This window comes from Peromyscus leucopus, chromosome 5 (genome assembly GCF_004664715.2).
Source record: "Peromyscus leucopus breed LL Stock chromosome 5, UCI_PerLeu_2.1, whole genome shotgun sequence".
NCBI classification, from domain to species: domain Eukaryota; kingdom Metazoa; phylum Chordata; class Mammalia; order Rodentia; family Cricetidae; genus Peromyscus; species Peromyscus leucopus.
Window position 1 is genome coordinate 51,883,938 of NC_051067.1, and position 21,045 is coordinate 51,904,982.

The 21,045-nt window shown below is 40.4% G+C and overlaps 1 protein-coding gene across 5 annotated transcripts in view; it reads right to left on the reverse strand.

Annotated features, from left to right (window-relative positions):
- The window catches only part of Larp4b (La ribonucleoprotein 4B), an 85,191-nt gene that overhangs the window by 18,022 nt on the left and 46,124 nt on the right, over positions 1 to 21,045 (reverse strand). For all 5 annotated transcript variants that reach the window (XM_028859442.2, XM_028859449.2, XM_028859435.2 and 2 more), the window contains 6 exons: positions 12,966 to 13,044; positions 11,294 to 11,430; positions 8,610 to 8,713; positions 6,449 to 6,559; positions 5,453 to 5,506; positions 5,156 to 5,365 (listed from right to left, as the gene is read on the reverse strand). In XM_028859442.2, the coding sequence (XP_028715275.1) occupies positions 5,156 to 5,365; positions 5,453 to 5,506; positions 6,449 to 6,559; positions 8,610 to 8,713; positions 11,294 to 11,430; positions 12,966 to 13,044 (695 nt within the window). The remainder of the gene's footprint in view (positions 1 to 5,155; positions 5,366 to 5,452; positions 5,507 to 6,448; positions 6,560 to 8,609; positions 8,714 to 11,293; positions 11,431 to 12,965; positions 13,045 to 21,045) is intronic.

A 21,045-nucleotide genomic window follows, 5' to 3' on the forward strand; every position in this document is an offset into this window, starting at 1 on the left:
TTAAAAAAAAAAAAAAAAGTGTTTCCAGGTGGTAGTGTTTGAATGCTTTTAATCCCAGCACTTGGGAGCCAGAGGCACACAGATCTATGAGTTCGAGGCCAGCCTGCTCTACATGTTGAAACAATTATTTAAAAAGATGGCCCAGGGGTATACGCACTTGCTACACAGCCTGATGACCAGAGTTCGATCCCTGGAACCCACATAAGGGTGGAAAGAGAGAACGGATCCACATTCTTGCTGTTGCATATGGGCACAAAATAATAATAACAATAATAATTACAAGATGGAAGGGTAAGATCACTAATTTTCTGGCCTCTGGAGCATATGGTTTCAAATATTCTCTAAATAAATGACATTACTTTCAAGGCACTTAGTTGCCTGGGGCCTTCCAGCCCCTACCTTGACTTTTCACTTAACTGAAAGAGTACAGGTTCCTGCACAGCTGAACAACTGGAAAGGGACAGGGAGGGAGAACTCAAGCAGTTCTCTTTAGCATTAGCTGGAAGCTCTAATTTCAAGTGGGTATTAGAGCTGGCATTCCATTCCCTGACTACAAAGTGAAGCGACAAAAGGAAAACACTGAAAAGATCCTTGACAAACTCTACAGTCCACAAAAATTACACTGCTTAAAAAATCTTTCCCAGGGGCTGGAGAGATGGCTCAGAGGTTAAGAGCAAGGACAGCTCTTCTAGAGGTCCTGAGTTCATTTCCCAGCAACCACATGGTGGCTCACAACCATCTATAATGAGATCTGGTACCCTCCTCTGGTGTGAAGGCATGAATGCAGGCAGAACACTGTATACATCTTTAAAAAAAAATCTTTCCCAATTATAAGACAGGCAGGGGATTAAAATTTCAAATATTTGAAGAAATCTAAAATTAAAGCCAACCTCAAACCATCCAGCTAATAAATGGGCTGATGAACTGGACACTCAGTTCTGAGAGGAGACACAGATGGCCAGTAAATGCTTAATTAAGACCACCCAGCAGCCTCAGCCACAGGGAAATGCAAAAACTGGGCTTCTCTCGGTCCCTGGTCAGAAGGGCTACCACCAAGACAAGTGCTGTGAGGATAGGAGGAAAGAGGAGCTCTAATTAACTGCTAGTGGAAAGACAGATGGAAATCAGCCTGGAGGTCTCTCAAAAAAACTAAAAACAGAAGTACCACATGATCCAGCTTATCACTCTTGGATATTGCACATCCATGTTTATTGTTGCTCTATTCATAACAGCCAGGAAATGGAACTATCCTATTAAATGAAGCAAGCCAAACTTAGAAAGCTAAAAACTGTGTTTTCTTTAATATTTGAAATCTGGATTTGGGGGTGGGGTAGTAAATAGGTGCAGGGAAAAGAGACCATGAAACTAGAAGGGAGCTCATGAGAGGAGGAAGGGCTTTAAGAAGGAAAAGGAGTCTTAACATGCTAACACAGAGCAGGTGAGATGATCTGAGGGAAGGAAGAGAACCAGCTACAGGGCAGAAAGAGGTGGTGATGGTGGTGCAGTGGAGAAGAGGGATTAATGAGAACACAGTATAATAATATACATGCACCAAAATGCAATATAAAACCCATTACACCTTGTTGGCTAACTTAAAAATTAAGGCAAAAAATACAACACACTAGAAAAGTCACTTAATTCAAATCAAAGCTTTGGAAACTTAGATTTAAAATTTAAAATTTAAAATCAGCCAGGTGGTGGTTGCCCACACCTTTAATCCCAGCAGAGGCCTGTGGATCTCCGAGTTTAAGGCCAGCCTGGTTTACAGAGTAAGTGCCAAGACAACCAAGGCTACACAGAGAAACCCTGTCTCAAAAAACAAACAAAAGTGGCAAGACCAAAAGATTAGTTTAAATTCGTAATTTTATGTAATGCATATCTCAGAAAAGGGCCTGGATGGGAGGGCCTGAATGTAAACCACAGGCAGTGGCTGACCTAAGATTCTAAAAGAGGCATCTAGTGACGGAGGGTGACAGAGTTACCCACTGCAGCTTCGTGTGGGGAAGAGCACTACCAAGAGGAGGTTCATGGACAGAGTTCCTCTACAGATCTCTTCTGATGCTTCTGGGAAGAACACTACAGCCAAGAGTCTGTGTTCATAGAAAGTACACTATTTTTAAAAGCATGATTCCATCCCATTAGAATTCACTCAAAGTGACAGGTGTCTCGTTTCCTTCTCCTATCAGCTTGTATACCTGTGCAACATAAAGGGCTTCACTGTGCATTCTCATCCATGTACACATTGTACTCAGTCATATCCACCTTACCTTCCTTCACCTCTTCTTCCCCTCCTTCCCACACTGGTCCCTCCCTCCAAACTAGAATTCCTTCCATTTTCATGTCTTTAAAGAAAAAAAGACCTTTATATCCCACATATATGAGAGAAAACACATGGCATTTGTCTGAGTCTAGCATTATTTTGCTTAATGTGATGATCCATCCATTTTCCTGCAAATAATGTGACTTTGTTCTTCTTTATGTCTGAATAATATTCCATTGTGTGTATATCTATATCTATATCTATATCTATATCTATATCTATATCTATATCTATATCTATACACACACCCTTCACCTACTCACTCACCGACAGGCACCTAAGGGGAATCTCAAACCTGGCCACTGTGTATCGTGCTACAATGAAGATAAATGTGTGGATATCTCTGTCTGTAGATTTTTATTCCACTGGATGTATGCCACCAGTGTTATAACTAGATTCTATGACAGTTCAACATTCATTCATTCATTCATTTATTTATTTTTGCAGAATCTACATACTGATTTCCATAGTAGCTAAACTAATTTTCATCCCCAGCAACCATGTACAAGGAATCCTTTTTCTCTGCACCCTCACCAGTATGTCAGCATGCCATTTATCTCCTTTATGATAGATGGAATCTCAATGTAAGTTTTTACTTGCATTTATTTCATGGTTAAGAAAGTTGAGGGGAAAAAAAAAAAGAAGAAAAAAATGCTGGACGGTGGTGGTGCACGCCTTTAATCCCAGCACTCAGGAGGCAGAGACAGGTGGATCTCTGTAAGTTCGAGGCCAGCCTGGACTACATACAGAGTGAGTTCCAGGAAAGGCGCAAAGCTACACAGAGAAACCCTGTCTCAAAAAACCAAAAGAAAGAAAGAAAGTTGAGCAAATTTTCATTTATATATAAATTGGTCATATGTTGTATTTCTTCTTAAAATTTTTACTATTATGAGAGATATAATCTATAATTGGGGGTATATGTGCCCCAGCACACATATGAAGGTCATAGAGATCGTAAAGTCAGTTATCTCTTTCTAAATGACACGCATTTTGAAGCTCAGACTTTTGCTGCCCTCCCGGCTTGTGCAAGTGCTGAAACCCATCACTGGCCCATTGGCTCTGCTTTCACAGCGGTCTGTCTGAATGACTGGCCACTTCCATATTTGTTCTTCTGCTGTTGAATTTTTTAGTTCCTTGTGTATTTAGGTATTAAGCCTTTGCTTAATGGTAAAGATTTTCTTCCAGTACAGGCTGTCTCTACCATGACAATTGCTTCTTTGCTGTGTAGCTTTTAAATGTGACAGAATACTGTTTGTCCAGTCTTGCTGTTGTGTCCTGAGTCACTGGAGTCCTCCTTACACAGTCTTTACCTATGTCTCCCTGGATTTTCCTCTGGCCAGTTCAAAGTTTTGGAGATAGACATAATTTTGAAATTTAGCTATTGATATAGCAAGCATTTTTTATTGCAGTGGTTCTAGAAGTGGGGAAGCAGGAGGGGAGTGTTATGGGCCTCACTGAGAACTCCTTTCTAACTCTGCTTATCCTGCACATGCCTAGAGAGTGACCTTTAAAAATGGAGTATGCTCTCATTTCTTAACTCAAACATTCTAGATTATTTTCTACATGATCCAGGTCAAAGTCCATATGTCTAGGGACTCTCAAGAGGGCAACTTACCACCCCTGTCCCCAGCCATCTGCTCTACTCAGAAATAAAAGTTCATCTGTAGTGACCTGGGTGCTTTTGCGCATACAATCTATCCACAGAGCTTCCTTTCTTTGACCTTCTCATAAGTTCACAAGAAAACCCAATAAAGGAACAACAAAAATAGCTCACCAATCCTTGCTGTTAAGTTTAATGATACTTTCTATTTGTACCTATTTTTGCAGTAACAGCTCCTGGGCATACTCATTTTTTCCACAGACATTTATCTTCATATTTCAGTATCTAACAGGACCCACATTTCCAAGTCTGAACAACTCTGTCTCAAGTTCCCTCTTTTCCATACCTCCACTGCTTGCCTGCCAGTGAGTGGTATTGTCTCTACATGACAGGTGGCTAGCACCCAGACACATGATCCTGAGCACCCTCTACTTGTTCTCTGACCTGGTCCATAGCCACATCCTGGACACGAACTCTTTCAAAGTTAATACCTTTATTTCTGCATTCTGTCCACTATCTTCTATGCATCCTACTCTTTTAGCTTTTATTACATCAAAATCTGTTATATAAACCTACAGACATGAATTAACCCTCCCTTTATAACCTGGACACAAGGTTGATTTTCTTGTGTCCTACCTCACTAAATCAATGATTCCAAACCAGAACCCAAGTTCCCTAGCATCCATAGAGCAAAGCTGGAGAAAAATGACCGCACTCATTACAAACTTAGGATTCCAAACACAGACCTTAACAAAGGCCAAAAATTAACCATGTTACCTAATCCTAAGGTGGGTGTGAGAACCAAAATGGTTTTTTGAGACAGACAGCATGCATCCTGCTTTCCTAGACTGTGAGGAACCTATTGAAATACCCCTTTCTTTAAGATAGACCTCCTCATGTCATGTACCATGTCTGTTCAGGACACCAGTTAGACTCTATCTGGTAGAGTCTTTACAGCACCGTGTCTCAGAGAAAGGAAATGCTAGCAGGGGTGGGAGCTGAGGGGAGAGGCAAAGATCACAGCATCCAAGTTTTTCATTGCACAGTACTCTATTTTCATTGCCTAATTAAATTAAAACCTATACCATAACCCCAAGGTATGGATACTAAGCAAACTGTAGGCACATGACTCTCTTATTAGACCAGGATTTTAAACTTTCAAAGTATCTAGTACAGTATCTAAAAATGTGAATCTCTGTTATGTAAATTTTAAAAAACTAAAGAAAAAGGCTTACCAAGGGTGGATCAAGATAACTATGTGTTGCTGACCACGTCTGAGGGGCAATCAGGCCATACAGAGGGAACTGCTGCTGGGGACTGTACACTGGAGGTAAGTAAAAGGATGTAGCATAACGTTGCTGTGTGTAAAGGTTCATGTCCAGAGGTCTAAATCCATTCTTTGGCAAAAATGTGTTTATCGCTATTGCCTTTGCTTTTATCCTTGCCTGTTTGGAGACATTTAAGTTCCAATTATAACATTGAAGAATGCTGATCAGACAATAAAGAAGCTATAAGCAAGTGGTCTTGCTTACCTTAATTGGCTTTCCTTGAAAAGTTCTGACTTCTTCTCGAAGGTATTTGTAAGCCTAGGGGTAAAATCATCCAAAATACCATTTTGTTAACTTTATAAGTTAACTCACAGCTCAAATAATTATATGTATGGTTGACTACAGCTGACAGGATCCAAGAGTGATTGATTCCTGATCCTCTTTCAGACACAGATTCCTAAAAATATTCTTATTATGGTACCTGCACCCCAAATTATTGCAAAATATTTAAATATAATTTTATAAGTACTAATAAATACCACATGAGCATCCCCAAGCCAGAAGCTAAGACTCCTGATCTAGAAACAAAAAAGGAATACTGCCTCCCTCATATTAATCCCAATTTGAAACTGGGATTATGTAGTGCAGGGAAAGCAGTGATTGAAAGGAAAGAAAAGATTGAAATATTCGAGTCATTATTACTATGTAGCTTCCATGTTTATCTGCAAATTAAATCTTTATCAAGCCCCCACTCCACGCAGAAGCTCCTCTATGCTCACCTACCAGATTCACCAGGCAGGCCACAAGGCCACAAAGTACAGTGCTTCTTCCCTTCTGGCCTTTCAAGTTTTTGTGTTTTTTCTTCTAACCCTCTGATCTAACATTTCTAACATTTTATACTTGTTAGTATGTTTCCCCTAAATCAGACACCTCTTCCAAGAGCCCAAAACTTCTCAATACCTTTGAAAGTACCTTGCCACAAAATGGATGCTCCTCACAGGTCAGAGTTAAGTACAAATTTCCCCATTTTGCAAACAAATTTTTCTCTTCTCACATGTGAGAACAGATATGACTTGAGACTGCTAACTCAGAGTACACATTACTTAAGAAGCAATGTGTCATGCTTTCAGTAGTGCTACAGAAATATACCTGTGGGTTCCTCCCAGTCAGTGTTCTCTGCCCTTAACTCAATGTCCTAACTTCTGCTCTGCACTGATGGTAAACTACGTACTTCACAGGCTGGGAGAGAAATGCACTTACCTGCTGTGCATCAGCTTCTGTTTCAAAGGTAATAAACCAATTATCATTGTAGGCAAATTCACAGTTTATAAATTTTGGTAAATTATCTCCTTTAAATAGTGCTTCTACTTCCTACAGGAAACAAATAAGTTAGAAATTAGTCCTCACTTATGCTACTTTTGGTCCTCATCAAATTAGGAGGAAAATTTACTCTCATGCTATGCTGCACCTCTAACCTTTCAGAAACACTACAGGGAGCACTCACAGGATCACATGCCACAGACCAAGAAGTCATTACTGACAGCTTTCCCTACTCACAAGGAACTGGAACTGGAACAGTAGGGGCTGGGATGTGGCTGGCTTGGAAGCATGCTTTGCCTAGCACACAAGAAGCCCTGGGTTTGATTCCCAATACCACATAAACTGAGGATCAGAACAATCAAGCTAAGGGTCATCCTCAGCTACATAAAGAGTTCAGGGCCATCTGGGATAGAGGACTCCTTAACAGCAGAGGATAGAGGAGGGGGAGGGGACGAGAAGGGGAGGGAGGCAAGGGGGGAGGAAGAAAACTGTTTTATCAGCAGGCTGATAAATACACGATTTTATTTTAAAAGATAGTTTGAAAAACAAAAATACTAGCTGAATTTTTGTTTCTGGCCAAGGTGAACTAGATTTACAGTCCCAAATAACACAAGTAAAAAGTAAAAAGATAAAACATGTGCTATAAGGTTTTCCAGACACCTGTCATTAGTAGGCTAGGAGAGAGAGCCTTCCCTGAGAGAACATGAATAGAGTGGGTCAATAATGCCCAGGGTTTCCGGGTCACAGGATGGGCAAGTCTCCAGAGTTTTGTGGCCGGTTCTCTCTAGGCCACTGGCCAGAAACAAAACTAGAATGGTCAGGTAGAACAACCCTATAGCCAGCTCACTGAGCAGCCAGAGTGGCGAATCCTTAACTCAGAGAACTGCAGGCAAGTGAACAAGAGTGTGCCCCATATGAAGGCTGTTCCGAGCCACTTCACAAATGTGCAGAAACCAAACTGGCACCAAATAATTTCTTGCCTGTGTTTTGGAGCTGGGCATCTTACTGTTTGGCTCAGAATAGCCTTGGACTCCTGGGCTTAAATAACCCTTCCTGCCTTAGTCTTGAGTAGCTGGGACTACCAAGGATCTTAACTGAATCTCAGAATATCTATTAGAATTCAAAACTATTCAGTACCTAGTGAAGTAATAATCACACAGAGACATAGAAAAGGTTGGGCTATAATGAGAAAGATCAATCAGATTCATCTTAAAATAAAACAAATGACAGTATTGGTAGACAAGTACACCAGAATAGTTACTGAATGTCCATTTCAAATGCTCAGAAAGGTAAAGCTTGAGAATGATAAACTACAAAGCTATGCCAGAAGACAATCTATAATCAAACTGCTTAAACCAATGATACAATCTTCTAAGAGCCAGAGAAAAAGAGGTACAATATAGAGGAACAAAGAAAAAAAACTGGCAGAATTTTTTCAGCAGAAACAATGTGGATTAGAAGAGAACAATGTGTTTAAAATGGGTCACATGGCATCCCTAGCTACCCCATGCTGCATGCAGCTGGTGGGCTGCAGGCTGGACATGCCTGAAAGCACTAAAAATAGTAAATATTAGGGCCAATCATGGTGGTACATACCTATAATGCCAGCATTTAGGAGGCTGAGGCCGCAGGATCATGAGTCAAAGGCCAGCCTGGACTACATAATGAGACCTCGCCTCTAGAGAACCCAAACTAGACCAATCATCCAACAGAGACAAAACCCAAACAAACCCCCCAAGCCCAAACAAACAATAACAACAGAAGCAAACAAAACAAACTGTGAAATGATAAAGATCCACATCATACACCCTACCCACCCATTACTCTTATTTCTTAAGGAATACATATCTAAACCCATTTCATTTTTTAATTTCTAACTATTGAAATATATAAACCTTATTATCTTTTTAAATTTAAATATACAGAGCAATCTAAGACCAAAAGGCATGACAGTTATTCTTCCTACAAGTGAGTAACACTGTAATAATTAGTGTGTACATCCTGGGAAAAGGCATTTGTGTATTTTTTTCTCAAATAAGCCCTATCAAAAACAGATAAAATACATATATGAACAGATGCCCCCAATAGAGGAATGACTTACTTCCACAGGGGTGGATTCAGATATTTCACGCAATATTACTATGCACCGGTTTTGGTTTGGCCTTACTTTCTCTCCCTTCTCGTCCACTTGGACTAAAGGTAAAGCTGTGAAGAGGTAAAAAAAAAATGATAAAGCACACATTATATAACACCCCAACAGGATGTCAACACTTATTACCCAACATATATTACATGATACTCTAAGAGAACATAAGCACTCATTAACAAACACACCAGAGAAACTTGGACATAGGGCAAATTATTAAAATGTTCAAAACCAGCCAGGTGTTGGTGGCGCACGCCTTTAATCACAGCACTCAGGAGGCAGAGGCAGGCGGATTTCTGTGACTTCGAGGCCAGCTTGGTCTATAGAGTGAGATCCAGGACAGGCACCAAAACAACACAGAGAAACCCTGTCTCGAAAAAACCAAAAAAAAAGGTTCAAAACCAACACAACTACTGAACTGTTTAAACCCATCTTGTATGTTAAATTTTCAGAAGGAAGGAACATGTAAATCTAAAAGGTCCTGCAAGAACTACCAAATATACACACAATGAGGTGGTAGTTGTAGATCAAACAGATCAAACAGACCAAATACTAAAAGACAGGGCTCATGGTTTTCTCCTTCCTACAGTAAAATTTGACAACTTTCATCAGTGATATTGGGGTGTGATACTAAGAATAACCCACGAGACTTAGTGTAGTAGAGTATAGACAGATAAAGATCGGATGGAATCAAACCCAACTACACTCCCCAAGTCTGTATTCTAAACGGCAATCTGGAAAGTAAACTATTGCCTTGTGAAATGTCATATAATGCTTCAAATTTCTACTGATAATTACGCTTAGCAGTTCTTTAGCTTTTGGTGTAAGGATAAAAAAATGAAAAAAAAATTTTACTTGTGACTAGAAAATCCAATTAAAAGGTTGGCAAAATGGTTCAATCAGGTAAAGGCACTAGGTGCTCAAGCCCACTGACTTGAGATCAATCCCCATAACTCATGGAAAATCAATTGCAGATGTTGCCCTGACCTCCATGTGACACCATGGCACCCCCCCCATCACACACACACACACACACACACACACACACACACACACACACAAACACACACATGATAAATTTTTAAAAGCATCTTTTAAATCCAATTAAGTTCTAAAGGAAGATATCAATCTTTTAATATTACTGTTAAGTCCAATGCACATAAGAAAAATATTCTGAAATGACTGTCTCATCAATGCACAGGGACTGGACAATATAGACAGACAGACAGACACACATACACACACACACACACAAAGGCTGGTTGTTAAGAGAAATGAGACTTTAATTCAGACACAGCAATGTTTAATCATCCAAACGTTTGTAAGCAATATGGGTGTGCTGTCCTGTGTGGCACACTGCACACCACATTCTCTGTGAAGAAGCCACTACAGCTGTACCACATATACATGCGGTTCCAAGGAAGGGAATGGGCAAAAAGCACTCACCTAGAATTTGTAGCTTGAGTAGAGAAAATGAATTTTTATAATGAATAATAGTCTGATTTAAAGGAAACCAACACATCACAGCAAAGTCTGTACAGAAAGCATCCCAAGGCCAGCAAAGGCCTGGGAGGAGCAGTCATCCTTAGCCTCATTGTTGTGATGTTTCACCCATGTACCCATGTGTCAAAACTAACCGGCTACAACCTTCCTTTAAGTACAGCACTTTATGCCAATCACTCCTACAGTAAATTTATTTTCTTTCTTTTAAAAAAATAAACAAGCTGGGTGTTGGTGGTGCACGCCTTTAATCTCAGCACTTGGGAGGCAGAGCCCAGTGGATCTCTGTGAGTTCAAGGCCCCACCTGGTCTACAAAGTGAGATCTAGGACAGGCAACAAAACTACACAGAGAAACCCTATCTAGAAAAACAAAACGAAACAAAAAACTAGAAAAGGTGCTGAGGTCCCCAACATCAAGTAGGATACAAATAAACCACAATTTTGATACAAAAGGGAACACTTTACAGAGACTTGTATCCCTGAAGTGCCTGCAGACTTACTATGGAATAGTTAAACATTCATGTTATGTGTTAACTTTCCAAGAAACAGCTTTATTCACAGTAGCTAAGAAAAAATCACAGCGGGGCTAGAGAGATGGCTCAGTGGTTAAGAGCGCTGGCTGCTCTTCCAGAGGTCCTGAGTTCAATTCCCAGCAACCACATGGTGGCTCACAAACCGTTTATAATGAGATCTGGTGCCCTCTTCTGGTCTGGAGGCAAAACACTGCATACATAATAAATCTTAAAAAAAAAAAAAAGAAAAAAATCACAGCAATATTTCATCAAAACTTAAGCAACTAGTTGGGAAGAAGCCCATTTAGTAGCTAAACAAATATATTTGACTTCAAAAATGTCATTATTTATTTTAGCTTTCAATAATTTAGCAGCTGTCTTTAAAATAAAATCTCTAATGAAAAGATTCCTTTTCTCTTTCAATTAGCCTATAATCTGCTTGAAGTTTCGATACAGGGGCAGTCAATGCTCCTGTTACAGAGAGCTGGTCAGAAAAGAAAGGAGGCCAGAAAGTATCTCATTCACCCAGAAGTCTTATCTGATGGCTTCTGGTGAAAAGAAGGCCCATAATAAGACAGATAATATGAAGACAACAATCTTTGCACTTCCAATAGTCATCTACTTACATCTTAGCACTTCAACAATCAAATCCACATCAGTACTGAGTTTCTTGATATGGTCAAGGTTAGCTACCGTTGTAATTGGCACATACTGATCACTGTCCATCTGGGATATAAGATACATGTCGCTAGCAAGATTCTCCCTGTTGAAAGAGAGCAAACTCTTTTAACTAATAGCTCTTTAAAAGAAGTTTCACCAGAGGCATGAATGTGGTGTGGGATAGCTTTGGGGTGAGAGCTAAACTCCATCTGATATTTGCTCACTTGATGTAATCAAAATTAGCCAGTGGAGTAGTTTGTTTAAAATGCAGTTATAGCCAGGCATGATGGTACATGCCTTTAATCTCAGCACTTGGAAGGGCAGGCATAGGTGGATCTCTCTTTTAATTGGAGGCCAGTCTGGTCTACAGAGCAAGTTCCAGGGTAGCCAGAGCTATACAGAGAAACCTTGTCTCAAAACACAAAACAAAGAAAGATACAGTTATGTCTCATTTTTGTTCTGGACAGTATTTGAGTAATTTATTAAAAGTGTACTTTTTTTTTTTTTTTTTACAATAGGAAATACAGCTAAATGAATAAGAAAGCTACAGGAAATATAAAAGGCCAGGAGAAAGTCAGTGCCCAAATGCACCATACAGTCTGGATACATGTTAAAGGCACTGCATCGGCTCTGGCTCTAGGCAGCCAGAGCTAACAAGAAGGAAACAGGATCAGCACCATTAGCCAGATCAGAAGGTACACCACTCCACCAGCAATTAGGACAAGATGCGCTGCTTCCTGGCATTTGAGTCAAAGAAAATATTTCCTGCAAATTCTCATGAGAAAGACTGTGTAATATAACACACAAAGTCTCAAAAACACCACAAGACTAAAATACAGTAAGGGGTTTCACAGGCCCTTCTCACAGTGAGTGTCTCTCAGTGAAGGTCAGTCAGAGACTAACTCACTTGAGAGGAAACCGTGTACCCCTTATCGCAGATGGCGACACTTGTAGCTACTGGTGTGTGAGCAGCAGGGAGCTGTGCTTTGCAACTTTGGCACAAGATCTTTCATTTTCACACCATGACATGTGCTAAAACTCAACACTGTACTAAGTTGTGATGAGAGGAAGGAAGGAAGGAGAAGGTCCAGGCACTGACTGTTCCTTCATCTTAAATAGGACCTCTTGTCTTTTTGAGACCTTCATGAGACATGTCCTCAGAGCTGAAGGGGACTTCACTTGTGGCTAGTTACCTACTTCCATACTCAAACCCACCCCCATATGTCTACTAACTTAAAAGTTCTACTATATTTTTCAACAACAAAAATGTCATTTAAGGGAAACAAATCCTAAATGTACCTAAATGTGAGCACTATATAAATAAAACAGCCCCTTAAACAGTGTTTTGGCCATTTATCTGAAGGCCCTATGGCAGACTGATTCATGGCATATTGTGCATATGCAAGAATCCATAGTGAAACAGAAGCCTAGATAATCATCACCAAAATGGATCTGAGGCAAACTCTTGGGGATCCCTGGCCTGAGGGTCACCACCAGTTCTTTACAGCACTTTTGATGAATAGACAGATATAAAATTAGTTATTCATAAACATACTACTATGAAAACCCACATATGTAACCAATAATCAGTGTACTACAAAAGATGTTAGGCATTAGAAAAATTACTAAAAGCCTTACCTAGATAAGCAGAATTCCAATGTTTTTTTAAGTACTTCCCGGGGATCTTCCTGGCTTTCTGGTTGAGACTCATTTCCTCCTATATAGAAGTAATGAACAACTCAGGGAAAAAAAAATAGCTTAAAATTTACCAAGCAGGTAATTCAGTACAGCCTTCCAGTGTTTTTGCCTGCATATACACACAATAGTGTGAAAAGTGCTATTTTCCGCCCCCACTAGAAAAAAGTAAACCATGAAAAACAAAACAAAATCACTTCCCCTAAAAAAGTTGAGCAAACAATGATTAAACTTCATTAACGGAGGTTAGCAGTAACTTTGTCAGCACAAAATAGTAGGCACAAGCTTCCTTGGTGTCTTGCCTTACCTCAAAAAGGACTTTTTAGGTAACAGACAAGAACACTGACTGACTCTAAATAACAGTAAAATATAAGGAGAGAATCAGAACAAAGAAAGGATAAACACAGGTGAAACCTATCCACCGCAGAGGGAAACAAAGGAAGTTCGGGGATTGCTGACACACAGGCCTTCTGAACTAGGCTCTATGGGAGAGTTTTCAACTTGCCTTCCAATTCCCAGCTAAAGGGACAAGCTAGAAACCATCTTATTAAAGAGTCCTCAAGAGAAGACACCAAAGAAGTCAGCTTCTCAGACACAAAAGCTCATTCTGCTCCAAAGGAAACAGTTCAGATGTTTGGTGGCAGTGTAGCTTATTTATGTGAATGGGGTCACAGTCATCAGCAGCAGGAGAGGCAGGGCCTCTGGCAGAGTGAAGTCAAGTTTGGGCTGAAGGCTCCTGACGCCCTTAGCACTGAGACATCTTATGAACTAGACTTAATATCACAGAGATGAAAGGCACTGGAAGAGAGTTCCTACGTAAGTCAGCCAAGCAAACACAAAAGACATTGTATTCTAAAAGTCAAGGTTAAAGACCATGAAAAGGCAACGTCAAAGTAGGAGAATTTAGAACAGACAGTTTACAACAGTGTTATACTGAGCTTTTTTCCACAAAATCCATTTTCACTAGCAGAAAGAAACAAATTACACAAACTGCTAAAACAAGCAAGGGACTAAACAAGACCGTGAGACTTGAAAGTGAAGACATGACTCGTCAATCCCTGATCTGGAGACTTGCCCTGGTTATCTCATTTAAACTCACAGTCCATTCTCCACATTGAAGAGATATTTACTTGTTACAGGAACTGTGAATTCAGCCTAAATGAAGCAAGGCCCTGCCTTCAAGAGGCCAACATTCCATTGAGAGAGGCAGACAATGGACAGCTATAAAGGAGCCACTGCCAGCATAATGAGACTGAAGTGACCCAGAGGAAAACAGCCTGGGCAAGGGGCTAGAGCAGCATGGTGCTGCCCCACATGGAAGGTGCCATCTGAACCAATGGAGGGAAATGGAAGTGAAGTTCCAGGCAAAGGTCCTGAGAGGCAAAGTCAACAGACAGTGAGGAGGCTGGCAAAACTGAGGGGTGAAGGAACTCAGGAAAAATAAAGTCAAAGAATGAAGCTTGTGTGAGTCAGACCAAGGAGGCTGCTTGAATTTTAATTTGAATGTGGTTGGGAACCGATTTGGGGGTGACATTTTGGAAAGACCACCGTGGTTGCAAGTGAAGTCACAGCAGTATAATTAGGAGGCTAACACAATCACTGAGGGCAGACCATCATTCAGCACTCAAACCATAGTGTATTGAAGCCAAGTAAGAAAGACAAAAGACCTGCCACTTAGCCCCAGGGCATTCCAACCTTCCTCTCAGAAGCAATAGGAAAGCCAGTGGCTGCAGAGCTGCATCTGGTGGCTCATAATGACTATCACAGATATATATGTGAAGTAGACTGTGGGAGATGGGGGGGGGCTAGAGTGGGAAGAGAAGGAAATAATTTAGTGGTATGAAGGATTCACCAACTAAAAATGACATAGGGGACTGAGGAGATAGTTTAGTTAGTATGTGCTTGTTGTGTAAGCATATAAGGACTTGAGTTCAACTCCTACACCCACGTAACGAAGCTAAGTGTGATGGTACACATCTGTAATCCCAACATTAGCTGGAGAGGGGCTGGGGCAGAGACAGGTAGATCCTTGGAGCTTATTAGCCAACTACTCCAGCCTAATCAGTAAGCCCCAGATCCCACTGAGAGACCTGGTATGCCTCCTGAGGAACTACACTAGGGCTGGCTTCTAGTCATATGTATATACATGTACAACACATGCACACACACATATATTCACATACATGCATTCATTCACACACAGACAAAAGAAAATAGATATTTTCTAAACCAGGGTGGGATATAGCTCATGAGTAAAGTGCTTCCAAGATGTTAGAGACCCAAGGTTCAATCACTAGTATCACAAGGAGCGGGGGAGGGAAGCAAGGGGGAAAAAAACCCAAACAAACCAAAACCCAAAACAGACCTGGCCAGAATAAGATTTTTTTTTTTTTTAAAAGATTTATTTATTATGAATACAGAAGAGGGCGCCAGATCTCACTACAGATGGTTGTGAGCCACCATGTGGGTGCTGGGAATTGAACTCAGGACCTCTGGAAGGGCAGTCAGTGCTCTTAACCTCTAAGCCATCTCTCCAGCCCCAGAATAAGATTTTTAAAGAGCTGGATAAATGCAATTCTCGAACTGTAAGGACAACCATGAGCCTTGAAGAGATTCAGGAGGGACGGATCAGGAGTCTGGGACACTGGGACAGTTAACACAGAACACTGTTCTTTCTGAAGGACTGAGCTGAAGGGACACAGGTGAGCTATGTAAGCACGAGGGAAACCGATCTAGCAGTGCAGGACGATCATGAGCATTCGGCAGGCGGCAGTAGAGACTCCAAATGACTTACTACCAGCAAGATGTAGCTCTAGGGATGGAGATTATTTTCTTTTTAAAAATAACAAACATAAAAAAAATAAAATAAATGAAACATTAATTTCCTAGGTATGTATGAGCCACTCCTCAACCCTAACTACAGAACTGTTAAGAAATCAATGTGACTTCAGCAGGTAATCAAGGTCAACAACCAGAATGTTAAGTTTCTTTGACTGTCACCAAGTGTATATATACATTTGTCACATGATAAAAATGAGCTTTATCTTTATGGACTTCTCCCTACTCCAAATAGAAACATGGTGACGGGAATTACATCAGAAGACTTTTAAACAGGAGTCTGTATCACAGAACACATAGCTGCTCCTCCTCAAAACTGTTAAGATTACCAAAAACAAAGGAAGTCTGAGAACTGTTAAGAGTGAGGAGCCCAAGTAGCATAATGACTAAATGTCAAGGCAAGATTCTGCACAGGTAAAAAGACATTAGGTAAAATGTGTCACTACTCACTTAGGTCTGTGGTAAATACATCCATCATACAAGATGAGAACAGAAAAGACTAGATGTAAGGTGTAGTTTCTTCTGAGGGCAACTGCTGTCAATGTGGACAGTGTGCTCTGACATACTTGACAATGGAGCTTCCTTTAGCCGGAAGGACAAGAACTGTCTCTAACAGTCTGAGGCCCTGTGTAAGCTCTAGGTAAAATTCATATAACAGTGCCCAGCTCTATGACTAGGCTTCCAGGAGTTTTAAACTCTTGTCGGTGCAGTCTGAGCCTCTAGAAATTTACGAACCACAGTTCAGGTTTCCTACTGTGGCTCTGGCTCCTAAAGACAGAGCTCTCTATTCACCTCTCTGTACATTTCTCTAGTTAGCCTTGAGCTTACTCTTCTTTCTAGAGTCAAGGATATTGCAGACATGTTAGTTCCAGAGCCCTCAGGTGTGGCACCGGAAGCTCAAGCACCCTCATGTCCACAGACATCCTCTGCTGCTGTGTCTACTTGCTCAGGTTCTTAGTGGGTGGTTTTGCTGAGTTTTGTTGGGTACAAGTCCTTACCAGATATGTGATTACAGATATTGCCTCTGTTTGCAATAGCAATTTAAAATGTTTATATAGCTGGATTTATGAAGTTTTTCTCTTACTGGTCTTCCTTTAAAGGTCATACACAAGAAATCTTAATATAAGATTATGCAAGTTTTCTTTTATTAGTTTTATTGCTTAAGGTTTTTTTGTTTAATCTATGATCACTTGAAATTATTTTTTTATGTATGGCATCAAACATGAATGAGGTTGTTTTTATTTCTAGTATATGGCTATATACACTCTTCCAGCGTAAGTTGTTGAAATGCTATCCTTTCTTCTGCCTTTGCGATTCTGTCAAGGTAATACTGGCATAATGACAGAGCAATACACAAAAATAGATGAAAGACCTAGAAATAAATCATGTGTGTGGTCAAATGATCTTTAACAAGGATGCTAAGGCTGTTGAAAGGAGAAAGGCAGTCTTTTCCACAGTGCTGAGAAAACTCAGTATCTATATGCAGAAAGAATGAAATGGTTTGGAGGTGGGCTGGAGTGATGACTCAGAGGTTAAGAGTACATGCTGCTCTTGCAGAGAACCAGAGGTCAGTTCTCAGCACCCATGTCAGGTGCCTTACAACTGCCTATAACTCAGGGAATCCAATGCCCTATTTTAGCCTCTGTGGGTACCTATACACATGTCCATATGCACATACACATAAATAAAAAGTAAAATCTTAACAAACAAAAAAGAATGAAAGGGACAGCATAGCCTTATAATGTGTAAAAAATCAAAACCATAAAACTCCTAGATGAAAGCAAAACATAAATAAAAAAAAAACCTTCAGAATATTGGACTCTACCTTATTATAGATGCTATAGCAAAGCCCAGGCTACAAAAGAGAAAACAGATAAACCACACTTCATAAAAATTAGACATTTTGTACACCAACTATCAACTAAGTAAAACAACCCACAAACAAAAAAAAAAAAAAAAAAAGGGAAAAGGTATCTGCAAATCCTGTTTGATTAGGGATTAGTAATGCAGAACCAGCAGCATCACTCACAATATCCAAAAGGCAGAAGCAACTCCAAATGAATAAAGAAATGTGGTACAACAAAATGGAGTACTGTTATTATTCAGCTCTGAATAGGAAGCAGATTCTGACATATGCTACAGTATAGATGACCCTTAAGGATATTAAGCCAATAATGAAATAAGCCAATTTCAAAAATGTATATGCTATCTAATTCCACTTTATGGGGTTCCTCAAGTGAGCAAATTAGAGAGACAGAAAAGAGAATTGGTGCCTGTCAGAGGCTAGAGAAGGAGAAATGGACAGTTATTTTAGTGGGTGTACAAAGTTTCAGCTTTTTATAAGATACAAAGAATTAAGTCACATAATGGCAATGGCTGTACAACAGCATCCAGTACTACTGAGCTGTATATTTATATAGTTAAGGAGCTGAGAGTTTGATCAATGAAGAACATATGCTTAGTACTTACAAAACCCAGGATTCTATTCCCAGCAAACACACACACACTGTTAAGATGGTAAATTTCATGCTCTATGTTTCATCATGTAGAAAAAAAGAAAAGAAAGAAAGAAACCAATAGGAAAAGTTGGGCATGGTGGCACACTTCGGAAGTCTCAGCACTAGGGAGATGAAGTCAGAAAGACTACATTAATCAAAAGAAAACATGGGCAGCTATATTTGTTTCAGAAAGAGGAGACTTTAAAGCAAGGAAAACTGCTTTAATGATAGAAAGTCAAATCTCCATGAGGATATAATAAGGCCTAATATATATACATCTAACAACAAAGCATCAAAACAGGAGGCTGACACAGCACAAGCACCACAGCTGGTGACTCCTTACAGACTGAACATACTTTACCATACAGTGATCATACTCCTTGATGTTTAACCCAAGGACTCCAAATCTCACATATCTACATAAAAACCTGCACACTAATGTGCATCACTTTATTATTGTCAAACCCCAAAGGCAACTATCTTTGAACAAATGACTGGATAAACTGGGCTTTGCTAGAATAATTCAGGCTAAAATAGCAGTGAGCCATGTGAGGACATGGAGGGACCACAAATGCATACTACTAAGCAGAAGAGGTCAGGCTGAAAAGGCTACCCAGTGAATGATTCCTCTCTGGTACCCTGAAAAAAGGTTACAGAGACAAAGTAACAAAATAAAACAAACAAAAGCAGTGCTTGCCCAGGGCTGGGGAAGAGGGGTTGTTTCAGAAAACACAGCTGACTGCTTTGGCAGTAGGACTATCCATGAGGTTACATACTGACAACAAATGTTGTTATGTGCTAGCAATGTACAATACCAAGAAGTAAGCCTAATATAAACTGTAAACCATGGACTAGGTGATAAGGATGTTTCCACACAGGCTCATCAGTTGTAAAACACAACACTCTGGGGAGTGGTATTGACAGTGTGGGAAGCTACACAGTGTCCGGGCTAGCACATATGGAAACAGTACCGGACTTTCTGTTCCGTTCTGCTGTGAATGTAAAACCACTTTTCAAAAAAAGTAACACCTTTCCCGAAAACTGATAAAAGTGTGGCGAGTAAGTGACTGTGGAATCCCTGTCCCTAAATAGGACAGCTATAGCACCTCTTCCAAGGGTCAGATTACATAACAGAAGATGGAAGGTAAAAGTATAATCTTGCCGGGCATGGTGGCACATGCCTTTAATCCCAGCACTCGGGAGGCAGAGCCAGGCGGATCTCTGAGTTGGAGGTCAGCCTGGTCTACAGAGCGAGAGTCAGGAAAGGCTCCAAAACTACATAGAGAAACCCTGTCTCTAAGAAAACAACAACAAAACCAGAGGTGGTGGGAGAGGGGCTATTTTCTTCAGAGAAGCTACCAATGTCCCAGTGACAAGCCTTAACTCATGTTCAGGAAGTGACCCTAATCAAACCCAGCAGATTAGACATCATGGTCAGAAGGGTCACTGGGAAGAAGAGTTTGAGAGGAGAGGGGTGACAAAAGGGTAATGGCTGGCTGAGCTCCTGGGAACTGCTGACCCACTGCAGTGGAGAGAGCTTCACCGTTCCTTTCTCCTTACCCTTCCCTTCATTTCCTTCCCTCCACAGTGCTGGGGTCGAATCCAGTGCACATATCAGCATTTTACAGACTGACTAGGTTTTGTAGATCATACCAGAAACACGACTGGAGACAAGGAATCGCTTTCCCACTACCTATGAGCATTTCACATAGGCACATACCCTGGCTTCCAAAGAGAATTCAAGTCTTCCTGTTTTTTTCTTCAAAGAATAGCTTTAACTACTCCTTTTACAAAGAACCAACTTCTTTTGAATTTAGACTTTCAGATATTTAACACGTTATTTTATTTTTTGATACTACCTATTTTGTATCTTTTGCATAATTTCTGTTCCCAGTTCGAGATTTAGATACAGTCCAAAGTTTAAATTATCTTTGATGCTTTTGATTTTACTATTAGGATCCCCACCTGTTATTCTTTTTTGAAATGTACTTTAAAAGTCCAGCATTCCCTTGTTTTGCCATCAAAAAGTCAACCTCACCCGTCACTCTGGTTTATCCCAATGTTTTGTCATTTCCGAGGCATTAACCAATTAGTGGTGGGTTAACAAGGAGGAGCTGATCAAATCAAATTGCTACATGCTAGTGAACCCTTGCTTATATGGAGGTTTAAATCACTTCAATTCAAGGCTAATTCATACTTGCCAGAAAGCAATGTGATTTGTTTTTCTTTTATAAGTTCTTGCCTTATTCATTTGACTACAGATTTTTTTCACAATTAAAATATTACTTATTGTTGGGTGGTAGTGGCGCACGCCATTCGGGAGGCAGAGGCAGGCAGGTCTCTGTGAGTTCAAGGCCAGCCTGGGCTACAGAGTGAGTTTCAGGAAAGGTGCAAAGCTACACAGAGAAACTGTCTTGAAAAACCAAAAAAAAAAAAAAAAATTTCTTTATGATTATTTTTTAATTGATTGGAAATTCACCCCAATCCTACTCATCTCCCAGTCCCTCTGAATCTGTCCCTCCCACTTGCAGCGCCCCCGAGAAAGAAAGCCAAAAAGTAATAAAAGTAAGATAAATAATAATAGGGCAGTGGTGGCACAGGCCTTTAATCTCAGCACTCGGGAAGCAGAGCCAGGTGGATCTCTGTGAGTTCAAGGCCAGCCTGGGCTACCAAGTGAGCTCCAGGAA